Source organism: Lucilia sericata, unplaced genomic scaffold (assembly GCF_015586225.1).
Source record: "Lucilia sericata isolate MDLA Ls3-8-SP2 unplaced genomic scaffold, ASM1558622v1 Contig000003F_arrow, whole genome shotgun sequence".
In the NCBI taxonomy this organism is placed as follows: Eukaryota; Metazoa; Arthropoda; class Insecta; order Diptera; family Calliphoridae; genus Lucilia; species Lucilia sericata.
The window spans coordinates 926,348-943,887 of record NW_023994044.1 but is presented as its reverse complement, the minus strand read 5'-3'; the positions used below and the strand labels follow the sequence as shown (position 1 = coordinate 943,887).

Below are 17,540 nucleotides of genomic sequence, written 5' to 3'. Positions count from 1 at the left end.
ATTAGTTCCCGTTATTTTCGTCAAATATTTGAAAGGTGTGAACGTACCTTTAAGAAAGCCAGTGCCGCAACGGCGTCAGAATATTTACATAATATGCCATTAATGTTGAGATTTGTTTAGAAAGCTTTTACGAGTAAAATTAGAATTTACTATTCTAATTCATAACAAACAGATAAAGCTTCTCCTATTTAACCAACGAATGCTTCAATAATGTGTCTTTTGTTTTTTTAATTGCAATTTTTTTTAAAGGCAACAACTGTTTGTGAAAAGAAACCCATTAAATTGTTTACAGCATTTTGAAAGCTTTAATTGTTGTTGTTTGTTTTAAAAATAAATTTACATCTGTTACTTTTTTCACGTTTTCATAAACTGGTTATTGTAGTTTAAATGCAATTTTAAATTGAATTTTATTTTTTAGTGCCGGGAATTTAAATTTCTCTATAAAGTGCGTAATTTGCAATTTTAAAATGAAAATTAACCGAATATTATATTACAAGCATACCCCGCCAGTTCGACAAAGAGTCAAAGCATCCGAAAAAACGGTGATTTTCACTAACGTCTAACCACTTGGTTGGCTTAAGCTTTTTGTCTGACTCTTCGTAATCTATGGGGTGGCGATTGACTTCTTAGTACGACAAGCATATGTTAAAATAACTAGCCACCTGGTCAGTCGGTGTCTAAAGGTATCCCTAAGTGGCGGGTTAAATAGGTAGTTCGGGACTGTCCGAACTCGGAACTGTTATAACAATTTATCAAAGGTTCACAAAACAAATTTTCATACAAAATTTGTTCTATAATACATTGATAAATGGTTATGAATAAGGCATTAAGTATGTATGTATGTGTGTATTTTGTATACCCAATACCCTATAGTTGAACCAAATTCTTTTTCGGTTTCTAGTTGATTTAATAATTTAAAATAACCTTTTTTAATATAACAGAAATAGGGACACCAGACCTAGCACTATCCCAAGTTATCGACTCTTAGGATAAATGTTAGATTTTTCTAAGAACATGGAGCTATGGGTATGACTTTAGCTATGGAGAATTGGGTGTAAAGGGAGATTTTAACATTTTAATTTCGATCATAGACTTTTTACAAGCCCTTGGATATTAACAGTAGCATATTATGTTCGGAAAATCTTAGTTATGTTAATTGCAAAGCACTACGACCTGAGATAAGACCTTTCTTATTCAACTTTTGTCACTGAAATTGTAACAAATTGCGAATTAGAAACGGTAATCATGCGAGTAATTCCTGCATAGATGAAAAACTTTGTTTGCTATGTTTTATTTGAGAAATCTAGGACAATAAGGGGAACACAATTTATGAATCTTGACCTCATAGACATCATAATGTATAAGGGAATCTGATTAAATAAATTCTTAAAGGAGGAAAGAACCTGCCCTATGACATCAGATGATAATACTAAAAATTTTTAAAAGGATCACACAACCGAAGTTTTTAATGTATTTATGTACGGAAATTGGTGTGTGTGATTTTAACAGATACATTTTTCACTTCCCAAGCTAAAAATTAAATTATTAAAATAAACACAATCAAAGTTTTAATTGTTTATTTGGAATGTTAAACAACATAAAACACAGAAACAGAATAATTTTAAATAATTGCAATTTAACGCAAAGAAATCACAATAAATGGAATTTAATGGAATGAAATTAATTTTTATTAAGTTGATTTTTTTTATTTCGTGTGTTTTCTTATGTTTTTCCCTTCATCTTTATTTAAATATGTAAAATTTAAATTTAATTTAACACGCAACGAAATAAAAAACCAAAAGTAATAAAAAAATTATAACAAAATATTCAATTTAATAATGACACGAAGAGTTCAATTTCCTCTGGGTCGCGTGTTTTAAGCCACCGTTGAAAAACAATGGAAACCTCCTTAAAGAAACTAAAAGATGTTGAGAAAATATGAATACCAGTATGAGGGTGTTTCATCGTCAAGGTGTTCTTATCTGACGGGTTTGCAATGATTTTAACAGCAAACTATACAAACAACTACGATCACAACGCCTCTCCCCCTTTATATGTACTTTACTTTATTATTACGAGTATGTTTTCGATGTTGTGAGATTTTTAATGTTTCCATTGTGTGTTAAATAGTTGAAGATGTATGTAGCCGCTACAGAGTATTTAATTATTTTCCCACGACGTCATATAAAATTCCCATAATTTGAATTTAATGTAACGAATAAAAAAAATCAAAGAAGAGCTTTTAACAAGACGAGGAATTAAATAACACAGTGGTTGGATTAATGAAGATCTTGGCTTTAAAAAAACTTTGAAAACTTTAAAGTTTTGATAGTGTAGGTTTCGGATTTGAAGTAATTGACTATGGACTATCTAGTAAACTAGTAAACAACAACTATATGACTAAAGCTTTGCATTTGATTGACTTCAGTCACGTTGGCAAACAAATGAATGGGAACTGAAAAACTGTTAGCAGATTGTGAAGTTTTCAATGATGGATCAAAGACGATATCCAAACCAGTTCGTCCCACGTATGAAAGGATCCGTCTTTCAAATATCAACCTCTGATAGATACGTTAAGTCGTGCAGAAAAGAGTTTCAATCTATGATCATCTAAGGTGGGGCAATGGCAGAGGAAGTGTGTGATAATCACTTCTTCATCCTTGCTAGTGAGGCGACCACTTTAGCAAGAGTATCGGCATTAGTATTTCGACGTATCTGTTGATAATCTGGAATCCAATACATTAGCACCGTATTTTCGGTAAAAACTGAGCCAGTTTGCAGCCCGTTTTATGGTCGATAGTTCAGCTTGAAAAAAACTACATTGGTCTGGGAGTTTGAAGGAAACTTCAGTTCTTGTATGTGCTATGTGGAAGCCACCAGCTACACCATATTTTGTTTGGTATCTTCATAAAAATATGATAAATTAAGAGAGTTAACATCCGATAATACTAAATCTTTAGGAGATTCAGATAACAACATTTTTAATTATATTTTGCTTTAATTTTTAAGCAAAACCTTTTGTACTTAATATTGTGCTCAAATATTTACAATTTCTACCACTGTTTCTATATAAACCACCATCACAAAATACTTTTTAATTGTCTGATGGTGCTACTTATTTAGCCCTTATGTACTAAATAATACAAACTCGGTTGTGCGGACTTAATACTGTATGTGAGCGTTTAAAGATTCATAAAAATAAAACAGATACAACATCTTAATTTTTTAATTGTTGAAAGAAAAGAAATACAGACGATACATAAAGGAACGACCATATAAGAGTTTTAAAAGGTATACAAATATTTTTTATTTATTTTATTGTTTCTCAAAACCTGTACATATAATGCGGCGATAACTCAGGTTAAACTGACAGCTAGTTGAGGCAGGTTGGCAGACAGGCACACATATGTATGTGACGCATGCTCAATTGATATGTGTGACAATAGTCTGTATGTATGTATGTATGTATGTATGTATGTATGTATGTATGTATGTATGTATGTATGTATGTATGTATGTATGTATGTATGTATGTATGTATGTATGTATGTATGTATGTATGTATGTATGTATGTATGTATGTATGTATGTATGTATGTATGTATGTATGTATGTATGTATGTACGTTTTTGTAAGTACGAGCCACAATCTGTATTAAAAACAACAGATAGAGTACAATATTAAGATATAAATGAGTGATAAATAAAGACACACACACATTCAGCTTTAATGCCGGACAATTACATACTCAGTTTTAAAGCCAACATTTCATATCAAATGACTTAAAACCACAAGAGTGACAATGACCAACTTGTTCGTTTGTAATTTAATTATACTTTCGGTGTTGAAATCAACTGATTTAAGTATATATTTGTCCAGTTCCAAGGAAATTGTAACACTGTCATTATAACTGCTGAAATCTATACTTCCTCTTCTTCCGTTATGTCTGCTGGATACGTTTAGTGTTGTCAATTAAATGTTTAATAACGATTAAACGCATTTTATATATTCCGAAGTTTTTAGAAAGGAGTGAATTCCGCAACATTAATACTAGACTTATGAGATCAATAAGAAATAATTATTTATGCTTTCAAATAGTTTCCTATGAGCAAAATTCTGATAGTGAAGTTGATTTAACGATGTCCGCCTATCTGTCTGAAGTTAGATTAGGTTAGCTGTTTGGAGACCTGGGCGATTTCCATTAATTTAGCATTAACATTAAATTAAAAAAAAAAATAATTTAATGTAAAAAATATTGCATTAACATTAAATTTGAAAAATTTAATGCATTAAATTTCCATTAACATTAAATATTTTTGAATTTAATGCATTAATTTTACATTAACATTAAATATTTTTGAAATTAATGCATTAATTTTGCATTAACATTAAATATATCTGAATTTAGTGCATTAATTTTACATTAACATTAAATAAGCAATAAAATTAATGCATTAATATTCCATTAACATTAATATATATAAAAATTGATAAACGTAAATAAAAATACAGCACAAAAGACCTCGATCTAACTAAATACAACTAAAATGAAATAGGTTAAAGTCCTTTCTAATAACTCCTATATTCCATTCAAACTTGTGTGTTTTAAATATGATATTTATATAAGATTCCACAGACAAAATAAACTAAAAAAGGAATATCTGGGAAGTGATACTATTCTTCTAATAAGTATTATCGTGTATAGGACTTATTAGAAAGGACTTTAACAAAATAAACTAAAAAAGGAATATCTGGGAAGTGATACTATTCTTCTAATATGTATTATAGAGTATAGGACTTATTAGAAAGGACTTTAACACATTCAATTTTACTTGAATTTAGTTAGACCGAGGTCTTTAGCGCTGTATTCTTATTTTTATAAATTATTTTATACATTAATGTTAATGGAAAATTAATGCATTAATTTTATTATTTATTATTTAATGTTAATGAAAAATTAATGCATTAAATTCAAAAATATTTAATGTTAATGCAAAATTAATGCATTAATTTCACAAATATTTAATGTTAATGTAAAATTAATGCATTAAATTTAAAAATATTTAATGTTAATGCAAATTTAATGCATTAAATGTACCCATGTTAATGTTAATGCAATAAACTTGCATTAACATTAATTTTTTTAATGTAGAAAAAATTGTTAATGCAATAACACATTTAATGCATTTATCCCAGGTCTGGCTGTTTGTCCTCATGCTGTCATCACTGGGGACAATACGTTGATCCCTTTGTGAAACCTGAAAGGAGAGTTTGACCAGTTTGTCGCACGAATGAAAGAATCTGAATCTGAAAAAAGTCATGCAAAAAATTGCTACCTAGCAGATTCAATCTAGGGCAGAGCAATGACAGAGGAAGTGAGAGATACTTTATTTTTCCTACTTGCTAGTAGGAGTGTTCGCGATAATATTTCCAGGTATCTGCTGATGACTTGTAATCCAATATTCCTATATATATTCGAATATTAGCACAGTATTTTGCGGTAAATCCTGAGTTAGTTTGCAGACCAATTTATGGTCGATAGTTTAGCCTGGTCGGGGAGTTTGAAAAAAAATTTCCGTTCTAGTACGTGAAAGAGATTACCCCAGACCGTGTTAGCCAAGGCATTAGATGGACAGAAATTTTTTGCAAATCCGCTGGTATAATACCGTCTGCATCCGGTTATTTATTGGGGTCCAAACTGTTTATTGCCCAGTTGATCTTCATTTATGGATATTCTAATAACAACTGGAAGATCTGTAAATCCATGTTTTCCGGGGATTGACAGCCTGAAAAATAATTGGTTAAATAATATATTGATAAAGAAGGAGTTGTCTATAAGATCTTGCGTAGACGACTAGTATCGGAGGAACTTCCGCACCGCTACAGAAGAACATAATCTATTTTGTTTGTCTCGCCAAATAGTTTGCGCCATTCTCTGCGAGATTTCGCAATGTCTGAAGACCTCCGTGGGGTCTGCTATTTTTTGTTTCTTTCATAGTTTCGACCGCATTTTCTATTTCCGATCGGTACTTTCTGGAGTGAATGTGAGACCAGCTCTACTTGCCTCTCCTAATCTGTTCTTCTCCTAGCGCAGTCGATTTAGCTTCATATGTCCGTCTGTATGTACATATGTATGTTTGTTGGAATAATTTTTCTGATGACCCCAGATATATTCGGCATCAATCTCCAATCAAATATATATATTTTTTAAATACACTATGGTAAATGGGATATAAAATTAGGCACAGCCTTATTTTTAACATAGTGTTTTTGATATGAAGCTAAAGTTCAAAATTTTTAACCAGGGATGGCCAATTTTTATCACGGTACTTTTGAACATCAAATTTCTGTCGTTTTTAAGTTGTTCATATAGTTTGATATATTTAAAACAAACTTCTGTTATTTTCGGTGTTATAGTGACTTTTTGCTGTAAAACTCTAGTTTGTTAGGATAGGTTAGAAACACATTTATCTATACTTTATATCGAGCCCTTTTCGCACAAAAGACGTAACCGACAAAAACTAAATTTTACAGGAGAGCATTTTTTTTAATTATCTTCGAAGTAGGACATAGCATTACTCCAAAACTTCGTTAATAAATATTATTACATCTAAAATATGGGATGCAGTTTGTTTCGATTTTATGTTGACGCTTCCGATTTTTTTGTCGCTTACGTCTTTTTTGCCGAGACAAATTTTTATGATATAAACAATGTTGAGGCGGTTACGTCTAAATTCTCTGTCTAAAAATAATTTTTTGTGTATATCTTTATATAATTTGTATAAATCTGAAATTTAAGAGTGTAATAAATATTTTTTATAAGACTTTAAGACCATCTAGCGATGTCTGTATGTCAGTCTTTTTGTTGAAAACCGGATAGGTTCCGACCGTTATGAGCTAGAGTGATGAAATTCTCCAAAAATCCTTATTAATGACAAATATTGTTTTGTGTTAATAATGGGCAAAATCGGTTCTTGATTTCACTTAGCCCCCATACAAGTACCTCCCGGATTATAGTTAAAACATTAATAAATATGTTGTTTATGTAGCAATCGCTATAAAATTTTGCAGAAGTCGGTTATATATACCTGTAAATTATGTTGGGAAGTATGACAAATGTCAGGCAATATTTAACCCTAGCCTGCATATATGGACCCTGTAAGATTTAATGACCATAGCAGTCTTACAAATACCAGTATAGCAAGGAAATTTGATGTATGATGATGTTTTAGGATGGTTTCCTATGCCCCTCATACAGAAAATAAGTTTACAGTTAATAAATCTTTCAAAAATTAAGAAAGTATGATGAAATTCTACAAAAAAAATTTGTTTTCAAAACTAATCACGCGTTTAAATTCTATAGACCTCGGTCCACAATTGACCGAATCCCTCATTAAAGGCCGTATTCTGAAAATCACCCTGATGTCTACATTAATATCCATACATGGTAGTACAATTCGTCTTATATCGAATAAATAAGTAAATTCTGGGAGTATTGATTCATTAAGAGTCCATATACAGGTCCGCCTTCCGAAATCCACAAATTTACAACCAAATATAAGAGATGGTTAAATGGTAATAATATAAATGCAATGTAATTAGTATTTAGAATGAACTAAATTCATAAAAAGTTATAGAAAATTACGTAACCGACACTTTGCTGTTAAAAAATTAATGTCGAGGGACTATATTCAATAGTCTCTATCTGTAATAACACAAGTTTTCAGGAGAGCAAAAAAACTGTTTATTTAGTTAGTTCGTGAAAATTTTTTAATTTTTTCTTCTACAATATATTTTTAAGATCATATTCTAAATCGTTATATAAAAAGAATTTAAGATTTTGCCTTATTTCCAGAATTATTCACAACTTTATATCAGATAGAGTTTTTTTCTACGAAAAATTTTTTTACAACCTTCAGATAGAAGGTTTTTCATAGAAATATAAATTTTTTATTTGATTTAATATCAATAAATATTATATTTTATGCAATTTAATGAAGTAATATAACCCAAATTGTTGAAAAAGCAACAGATTATAAGGTTTTGGTCCAAAATCAATGTTATATGGTTAAACACGGCAATAAAACTAATCAAATTATTGTTATAATGAGCGATATCTCGAAAACTATTAAACCGATTTCAAATATTTTTGCGGATTTGTGTTCAGCATGTCCAAATTAGTAAAAACACTTGTTTTGCAACAGAAAATTATTCAAAATAATAGCGTTTGAGCAATTTTTGGATAAGATAGAGAGTTTTGCATTCAGAATTTTTCTTTTTATAAGATAGAGAAATTTAAAAACTGCTATAAAATTACCAAAAAATGTTTTTTTCTTTTGAAATTTATGTCACTGATGCGGGATAGTTTGCTGGATATTTTGCCATCAAAATTTTATTTTTATGAAAATGACAGATAGAGACTATTGAATATAGTCCCTCGATGTGTACTTACGTCTTTTTTTCTTTTTCTTGTAAAGTTGAAACCATTGGGTCTATAGCTTAGAGATGATGCTAATGGACCTAAATTATCGATTTCTATAAAAAAACGAAAATCGAAAATCAAGTCGCTTACGTCCATTTTGCAAAAAGGGCTCGATATATCTAAATTTATGTTTGAAATTGGATTCGATTATTTTTGGAGAATTCCTAGTCCATTGAGGAATACTTTTTACATGCTTATGCGGAGTAGTCCCAATTTTGGTAAGGTAACTATGTCCAGAAAAGGCTGTTATGAATCGTAGCTGGCGTGTAAACACTACTAAATTTGCGCGCTATGTCAGAACTGTACTATTTATGGTTCGCCCATCCCCGGAGGGAAGCTCGTTTAGTTGGCTTCTTTAAGATGATTGGAAATTCTATATTGCAAAGTAAAATACGAAAGATGCTGTCTGTGATTTTATTAATTGGGGGATCAACGACTAAAAATTTATGACTCGAATCAAACGTATACTTTTCTAAAGTATTTTGTTTTCGAAGTATCGTGGCATTAAATTAAAGTTTTAACTTATTTTATATCTTTTTATACCCTCCACCACCATCAGTGGTAATAGACGGTATATATAAGTTTGTCATTCCGTGCCTAACACCAAGAAATGTTCATCTGAAATCCAACAAAGTATATATATTCCGGGTCCTTATCAAATTCTGTGTCGATTTAGTTATGTCCGTCTGTCTGTCTGTCTGTGTAAAAACTAAGCAAAGCAAATCAACCAAGTTCTCCGAAAATATTCATTATTGAACAGTTTGTTATTGAAAATCAGCAAAATCGGTTCACAACGCAAAACAACGTCAAAAATTTCCCACAGCCCCCATACAAAGGTACATATTCTCGAAAATGGGTTTATCGTTAATAACTTCGTCAAAAATATCGGTATCACTACGAAATTTTGCACATATGTTTGTATATATATTGTGTAATCTTCCAGTTTATCACTTTATTTCAAAAATCCTTATCAAGATTTCAATCAATGTCGAATGCTCTAATTTGGCCCCTGAATATTACGACCTACATATGAACATTTGTTTGAGCCTAAAGTGTTAAGATTGGTTTTCATTTCATGAAAGTTGACAACACCAACATTAAATAATCACAGTTCTGCCCAATCATTAGTAATGTGAATTTGTATTTTGGTTTCTTGTGAATTTCTATTGTTTTCAAAACTTAAGAGAATATTTTTTATTCTTTTTTATGTACAATCGCAAGAATTTTTAGAATCCAACAAAACGCAAAACAAACTAAAACCCAACTTAAAACTAAACAATGAAAATTAAGTTCGTATATGTTTTAATTTAAGTACGAGTAACTACATAAATATGTACGTATTTGTGTAAGTTGAATTGCCGCAAATATACATAAAGTAATCAAGACATGCTCACTGTAGGAAAAGGTGGTTTGGAAGTAAAAAACAGAAATGAAAACAACAATGAAAAGACCTTAAAAAACCAAGCAATTTTCCCTACCAGGTTTTGGCATTTTTCTGTTAGACTTTACGATCGTTCATTTTTATTTTAGTTCACTTTCAAATGTCTTCGAGAACGGACGTGTATTTTCTTATTAACGGCTAAAACTAAAACAATAATAGAGATAAAACAACAACGGAGTGGAGAAAATCTAAAAGAAAATAAAAATTTATCACTCTATAAAACTGCTCAACTCATAGCAGTAATTTTATCTTCGGTGCGGTCGACATTTACGCGCAAACGCTACTCATGCGTAACAACCCTCGAGAAATTACAAAATACATGATCAGCCCCTAATAAATAAAACTATTTAACATTGTATTAGTGTGAGAGAGTTTACTAGAGAGAGCAAATTAATGTCCTTTCAAATAAACAATTATCCTTATAAATTCACGTGTATTGTAGCACCTGCTACCTTAAGATCATGAATGAATTCAAAGAAACAAGTGAAATTTAAAAGGAGAAAAACAAGTGGTTGTTTTCGAAATTTATTTACATTTGTTTAGATGTTATAAATTTATTGTTGTTTAACAAATTTCCCACCGAAAACAAAATTGGGCAAAAAGTGTTTGAATTTAAAAAAGTAATTTTGATAAGAACATTTTTTTAAACAAAGTGGAAAAAGCCTTAAATGGAATTAATATGCAAATAAGTTTTTGTGTGGAAAAATAGTGTGTGAATTGAAAAATGGAAGTGAAAACAAAATTCTACGATTATGCTAAATACGAAATTGGAATAAATTATAAAACGGTAAGTGGTTTAATCGATATTAGACATAAAAAACATTAGTTTTGAAGTAAATATGTATAAAGGTTTGAAATCGGGAATATAAAAAGTCAGTCAGTTACGCAACGATCGAAAAAAGGTATTCCAACAAAAAACTGAATCGTAAGAAAAAGAAGAAGCAATTCCATTTCGTTTCAATGCTTTACGAATGTGTGTATTCTGCGTTACGATCGTACCTACGTTTTTGCAAGTTGTTGTTTATGTGGCGGAGAGTCGAATCGAAATGCAGAATACCAAAGTTGCCAAACGGAGAAAATTTCGATTCGAATTGAAATGCAGAATCGGGGCGAGTAGCTAATAAAAACAAGTGGTTATATGCGGCTTTGCCTAAAAACGTCCCGTAAATTAAAGTGAATTTCGGAAGGTTAACTAATTCGTTATCGATTTTAATATATTTTAATATAATCAATTCCGAAAAAATACACTTAGGACACTATCGGGCCTGTTGTCGTCTTCTTTTCCTGGATTGTAATTGCTAAGATTATTCCAGTCTGTGTTTGTGAGGGATCTTATATCCGGAATGGATGTGTTTCAATTTTGACTTATTAAGAAAGACACACATATTGACCAAAATAAGGTAAAGATTTCGGTATTAGAACTGGCTAAAAAACTTTCCGCCTTTTACGACCCTTTATAGACATATTTCTTGGTGCGTTTCATGGAAAAGTATAATTGATAAATGTGAATTAATTTTATGAAAATAAAAATTTTCACAGCTTCACTGTGCTTCAAATCATTTTAAATTTTGATGTCAACTTTATTTAATATTGAGTTGTACTTCTAAAGAAAATTATCCCACTACACTGAAACAAAAATTTATTCTTTGTGAGATCAGCGTTAAGTACCTATTTTGAGCAAATAATTTTAAATAAACAAAACAAAGCGAATAAAAAGAGAAAATAGCAAATAACAGGTTGCGCAAAAGTAATCCCCCTATCAGAAAATACAATAAATTTTACGAGACCCCTAATGACATTAGGAGTCTCGCAAAATTTATAGCATTTTCTGATAGTAGTATTACTTTTGCGCCGTTAGAATATTTTTGGCCCATAAAATGATTTTTAGTGGGTTGGAGAGGCATATTGTTTTCGCTTTTTATCGAAATGGGTGTCAACATTGTCGTAATTCTTAGCTCATACAGAAAAATATTCAAAAAAAATTTTAGCATTTGGTTTAGTCTATTTCAGAATTTTTTTAAAATTTATATGACAATACAATAAAAGTCGTTTTGCGGATCAGAAATACACTACCTAAAATGTTTAACTATTTTTCCCGCGACAAGCTCAAAATTACGGAATTTTTGACACCCAATTCGAAAAGATTACAAAAAATTGTTTTGAACATATTGTACGGAGACCAAGATTTTCAATCGCAGGTAGGGAACCTTTTCAAAAGAACGTTTTTTTATTTTCCCGTATTTAGTACATTGAAACGCATCGTTTTAGAGGTATTCCTCCTACGGGGCACCCTACATATGTATATTTCATGTTTCAATAGGATTTAGTAATATATTTCCGCAAATTCCATTGTATTAAAATTGAAAAAACTTATTTCGTTGGATGTTTTTTCTCGAAAACATGCCTGACAGAATTGTTGAAGGTTTGGATTCTTGTTGGGATTTTGCGATCTTCAGAAATTTGATTTCAACATACATATGTATGTATTTCTCTGTATTTACCAGGCTGGTTTTTACCGCACATTCAACAGACGGACATGGAAAGATTGGGGTTTACACAGAAAATTACACTTGCCAGATTCTTAAAATAAAATATAATTAATTAGATTTAACGTAACGTAACGTGCCATTTTTATTTCCATAATATAGACTGAACTACATTATGGAGTATCAGACAGATAATGCCCAGTTTTAAAATAAAATGCTCAGGATCAAAGGAACACTCCTTACTAAATTCTTTGTAATACATTTAACCAGAATTGTGGACAATTTCTGGGCTCAATTTCTGAAGGTTAGGGTCAGGTGAGTAGGGTCGTCAAGTTAAATGTACAACTTTATTGTACCGCCTTTAGTTGAAATACGAGTATATTAAATATAATTATGAGGACAATAGAAGATCATGTACCAAATTTAATTTACTTTCTTCAAAAGTACGACTTTTAGATTGATTACAAGTTTTACATGGACATATGTAGCTAAATCCATTCAGAAAATGAGTCTAATCCGATTGGTATACTTTAAGGAGGGTATAGCAGCAACATTATTGTGCTTTACAAACATCAGTCTCCTAACTAATGTGGTGTAGGGTATAAAAAGTACTAAAAATGAAATGGGGGTTTTAAAAATTTTAAAAAACCTAACCCTAATATTTCTCATCCATGGTATGTACATATTTTCTGAAGTTGACCGAATATGGGATAAGGATTTTGGCTCATGAGAAACTTACTTGTGTTGAATTTCATCGCTATACTCGTATTTTTAAAACAGTTATTCTTGTACTTGTACTTGTACTGGGCATTATCTGTCTGATACTACTTGTACTTGTATTGGTGCTAGGCGAAATCATGGACCGGCATAGGTCATTTTCAATTCTAAACAAATCTTATCAATACAGAATATTTATGCAAAATTTAAACTGTCACTATCGTGATTTCAACAGACAGGCGGACGGGGCTAGATAGTCTTAGAATTTTATAAGGACCCAGAATATACATATATACGTTTATGGGTCTATGACCAATATTTCGATGTGTTACAAACAGAATGACTAAAATAATATACTCTCAAGGTGCGTATACAAATGTCTGTACATACAATACTGTATTTAAAGAATAATAAGGGAATTAAAAATTGTAGAAATGAGAAAACTTAGTTTAAATTTGCAGGTTTAAATAGGCGATTAAACACATACATATGTATGTATATCAGTATTGTGCAAATAAAATCTAATCGTAAATGCAGAGAGTAAACAGTTTGAAAGTTTCAACGAACACCCTTAATGCTTTTGATGTACTTGTTTAATTACAAAACTTTTCGTAAATGGGCTGTCTATGCCATAATTAGATTTCAACTTTGACCATTTTGCAAAAACCTACTACTCTTTTAACACTTGAAATTTTACAGTAATTAAACATCTTGGATCTTATTCATAAACTTTTATCAAAGATTTATAAATCAAATTTTCATACAAATTTTGTTATATAAATCTTTGATAAATGTTTATGAACAAGGCTTATGTTAATTAAGTTTACAGACTTAATGGCGAAAAGAAAGTAATAAAATATTATGTACATACTACTAGTTATTTTATTTACACTGGTTTATCTTAAATACCAGTTAAGTAGCTCTAATGCGAATATGTTTATAATACACAGTTTATTGCAATAATTTCTAAAAAAAACTCTAGGTTTTATATTGTTTTGAAATTAATAAAACAGGGCGCTTAAATTACATAAATTTTCTCTGGTTCATTGAATAAGCAGTTACATACATAAATCACATACTTTATCAAAAACCGAGAACGTTTGGTCTTATTACTTACATATATTAAATTTTACTAGATTTTTATAAGTTAGTTTAAAAGGGTAATGACTTTTTTTGGACGGCAAAATACCATAGCACTGCTTTATAGCTAATACTGTCCTGATAATATAAGGCTACACCACTTTAGTGGGGAGGGTATATTGGATTTGTGCTGATGTTTGTAACATACAAAAATATTCGTCCTAGACCCACCTTAAAGTATACCAATCGGCTTAGAATCGTTTTCTGAGTCGATTAAGCTATGTCTGTCCGTCCGTCTGGCTGGCTGGCTGTCCATGTAAACCTTGTGCTCAAGGTACAGGTCGCAATTTTCAAGATAATTGGATGAAATTTGGCGCGCACATTTTATTTGACCCAAGGACGAAGCCTATTGAAAATGGTTAAAATCGGTCCATTATTTCACCTAGCCCCCATAGAACAGAACCCCCCGAAAAGGGCTTCTGAGCTCATAATTATGTTATATATACAGATATATCGATAAAATACGGCACAACTAAGTTTTATAGAAGTCTTGATGATCCTGCCAAATTTCATAAAGATCGGGCCCCATTTGACCCTAGCTCCCATACAAAGTCCCCTTCAGAAAATTACTTGAATGTCCCAAATTAGCTTATAAACACAAATATCGCAATGAAATTCAGCACAATAAAATATTAGCCCTAAAATACTAGCCCCCATATAAAGCCTATTTCAGAAAATTGGTTTTTCATCCATAAATTGCTTAAATGTATCGGAACAAGGGAATATTGAAGATAAATGCTTTATTATGAAAAATAAATCACATTTAATATTCATAACTGGTGTAGGGTATCATATGGTCGGCCACGCCCGACTATACTTTCTTACTTGTTTTAAAGTCAATTCGGTCAAAAAACTTCCCGCACCGAAAGCAATTTCTAAAATGCTTTCGTTCGTTATTTTTCAAAAATTATTTTAATAATTTTCATATAAAATTTTCTATAACATGCATTATTGTGATTTGTTAAAATTTCCATAACAAGGATTTAAAGAGCAATGTTCTCTTTAAGATAATGTAATACAAATGCAAAAATTTATTTTTCTCATATAGAAAAAGTTAAATTTATACTTCATCGTCCATCTATGGTGCGGGAACTTTTTTCACGATCGCGAAAAAATAATATCATATTTCTTAACATCTGTTCACACCCTACAAGCTCTTGCTATGGTATTTTTGATATTTACAAAAATTGCAAAAAGTCATAACCCTAATGTACATATGTTATATCATATTCGAAGAAATACACCTTGGCCACTATCGGGTGGATCTAATGAAAGCTTTGCCAACTTTGTACCACAAATTCGCAACCGATTTAAAATTTTTAGGAATTTTAAACTATTTTGGAGAATTAATAGTTTTGTATAACATTTATGAATAAAAACTTAAAAGATTTAGATTGTAACCAGCTCATTTCTGAATATTTCAAATTTAAATTTATCGTTAAAAATTAACGTATTTCAAAATAATCAGTCAACCGTGTATATTTTCCAATTAAACTTGAAAAACGATAAATAAAATATTTAATTTTATTTAAACCTAGGGGAAAAGTTTCCTGGAATACAAACCCTCTTCGAGACAATTGTTTTACTTACATTTATTGTTATTTTTTTTTTAATTTCCTACTTTGTAAAACACTTTAATAAATATGTATTTTTTTATATTTACAGTTAGAATATAAATGGAATAAAATAAACCAATAAAAATGTACATATTGGACTCATTGAGTTTTACAAGAACAGCAGCAGCAACGACAACACCAACCTTAAACCCAACGACATCGTCGTTATCATCAGTATTTAAGCAACAAGAAAACAACAACATTGTTAACAATTTAAAAGTAACGCCAGCAACAATCAAAAACGATTTATGTGAAATGACAACAAATAAGTACAAACAACTGCAACCACCACAACAAACAACAGATCCACAGCAACAACAACTACAACAAAACAGAGTGGATGAAAAATTCATGTTACAAAAGAAGTCGTCATCGTCTCCGCATAAAATAAAAGAAATGATTAAAAATAATAATAATAATGAAAATCTTAATGACGAACTAGCAATGACAGCAATTGAAAATAATACGACAATTGCTGACAATACAATGCCCCAAGTACAACAGCAACAAAACAATGACAATAACTACAACTATAAAAGAAATGACAACAGCAGAGCCAACGAATGGGGTAAAGTACCTGCAACATACAACTGCAAATGCCACCACAATTGTTACAATAACTGCAGCGAAACTAATACCAACACCACCATCGACATCGATGCAACCAAAACAAATGCCTCAAACACCACAGATGCCACCACCACTAGTGCCGCTACATCCAAAGCTTTAGATTTTGATAAAAACAATATAGAACGAGTTGAAGAAATAATGTTGGCGAATATTCAAAATAATGTCAACCTTAATACTTTTGTTTTACCACCAGCGACAGCAACAACAACATTACAGAATGTAAATAGTAGTGGAAATAGTTGTAGTTCTCAACTTGGTATTGGCATGATGAGAGATGTAGCCAGTGAAGGTATGTTTCCGCCACTAAAGACATCTAAACATAGTTGCAGCCCAAATAACTATAGTGACTGTATTAGTGTCACTTACCATGGTAATGACGATGACAATGGTGGTGGTGGTGGTAGTTCTTGTCACAATAGTAACAACAAACATAAAATCAACAACAACAACATGAGTAGCAATAATAATAATAACAATAATGTTATTTTGAATACAAACAGTTTTGTAACGGTTGAGTGCTCTCGCTTAACATGCGAGAATGAGCGCGAACAAGAAGAATCAAGAAAACAACTACAAAACGGATATGAAAACAGTGGGAACAACAATTTCACAATAGCTGAATTAACCAATCTTTTGGGAGAGCAAGAACGTTTCTCTCCCTGCTGTGACAGTGAACGATTTGAAGCCCCACTAGGAAATCTAATCGAAAATGCTGCTTTGCCGTTTTATGATAGTCCAATTGATAGTGTTTTGGAAAATTTTGAAAAATTCCTAAATGCTGTAAAGTTAGAAAATCAAAATTTAAATCAAAGTGTTCCCGAATGCAACGATTTGATAGATTTAAGTGATGATACAAAAAGCGTATGTGATAGACCAGGTAAGGAAAAGAAATATTTTAAAGTCATATATTTGTATCTAGTCCTTTAAGTGACGGAGTCACCGAGTGACAAAAGCTTATAAATTACTAATTTCTCGAGGAATATGTTCAATGTTTCGCAGCCATATAGAAGCACGGCTTTTACATTGGA

The 17,540-nt window shown here is 30.9% G+C and overlaps 1 protein-coding gene across 5 annotated transcripts in view; it reads left to right on the top strand.

Moving 5' to 3' along the window:
* The first annotated feature begins 15,936 nt into the window (after positions 1 to 15,936).
* LOC119616463 overlaps positions 15,937 to 17,540 on the top strand; it is a 40,753-nt gene continuing 39,149 nt past the window's right edge. For all 5 annotated transcript variants that reach the window (XM_037972846.1, XM_037972841.1, XM_037972827.1 and 2 more), the window contains exon 1: positions 15,937 to 17,389. In XM_037972846.1, the coding sequence (XP_037828774.1) occupies positions 15,967 to 17,389 (1,423 nt within the window). In that variant the 5' untranslated portion in view covers positions 15,937 to 15,966. The remainder of the gene's footprint in view (positions 17,390 to 17,540) is intronic.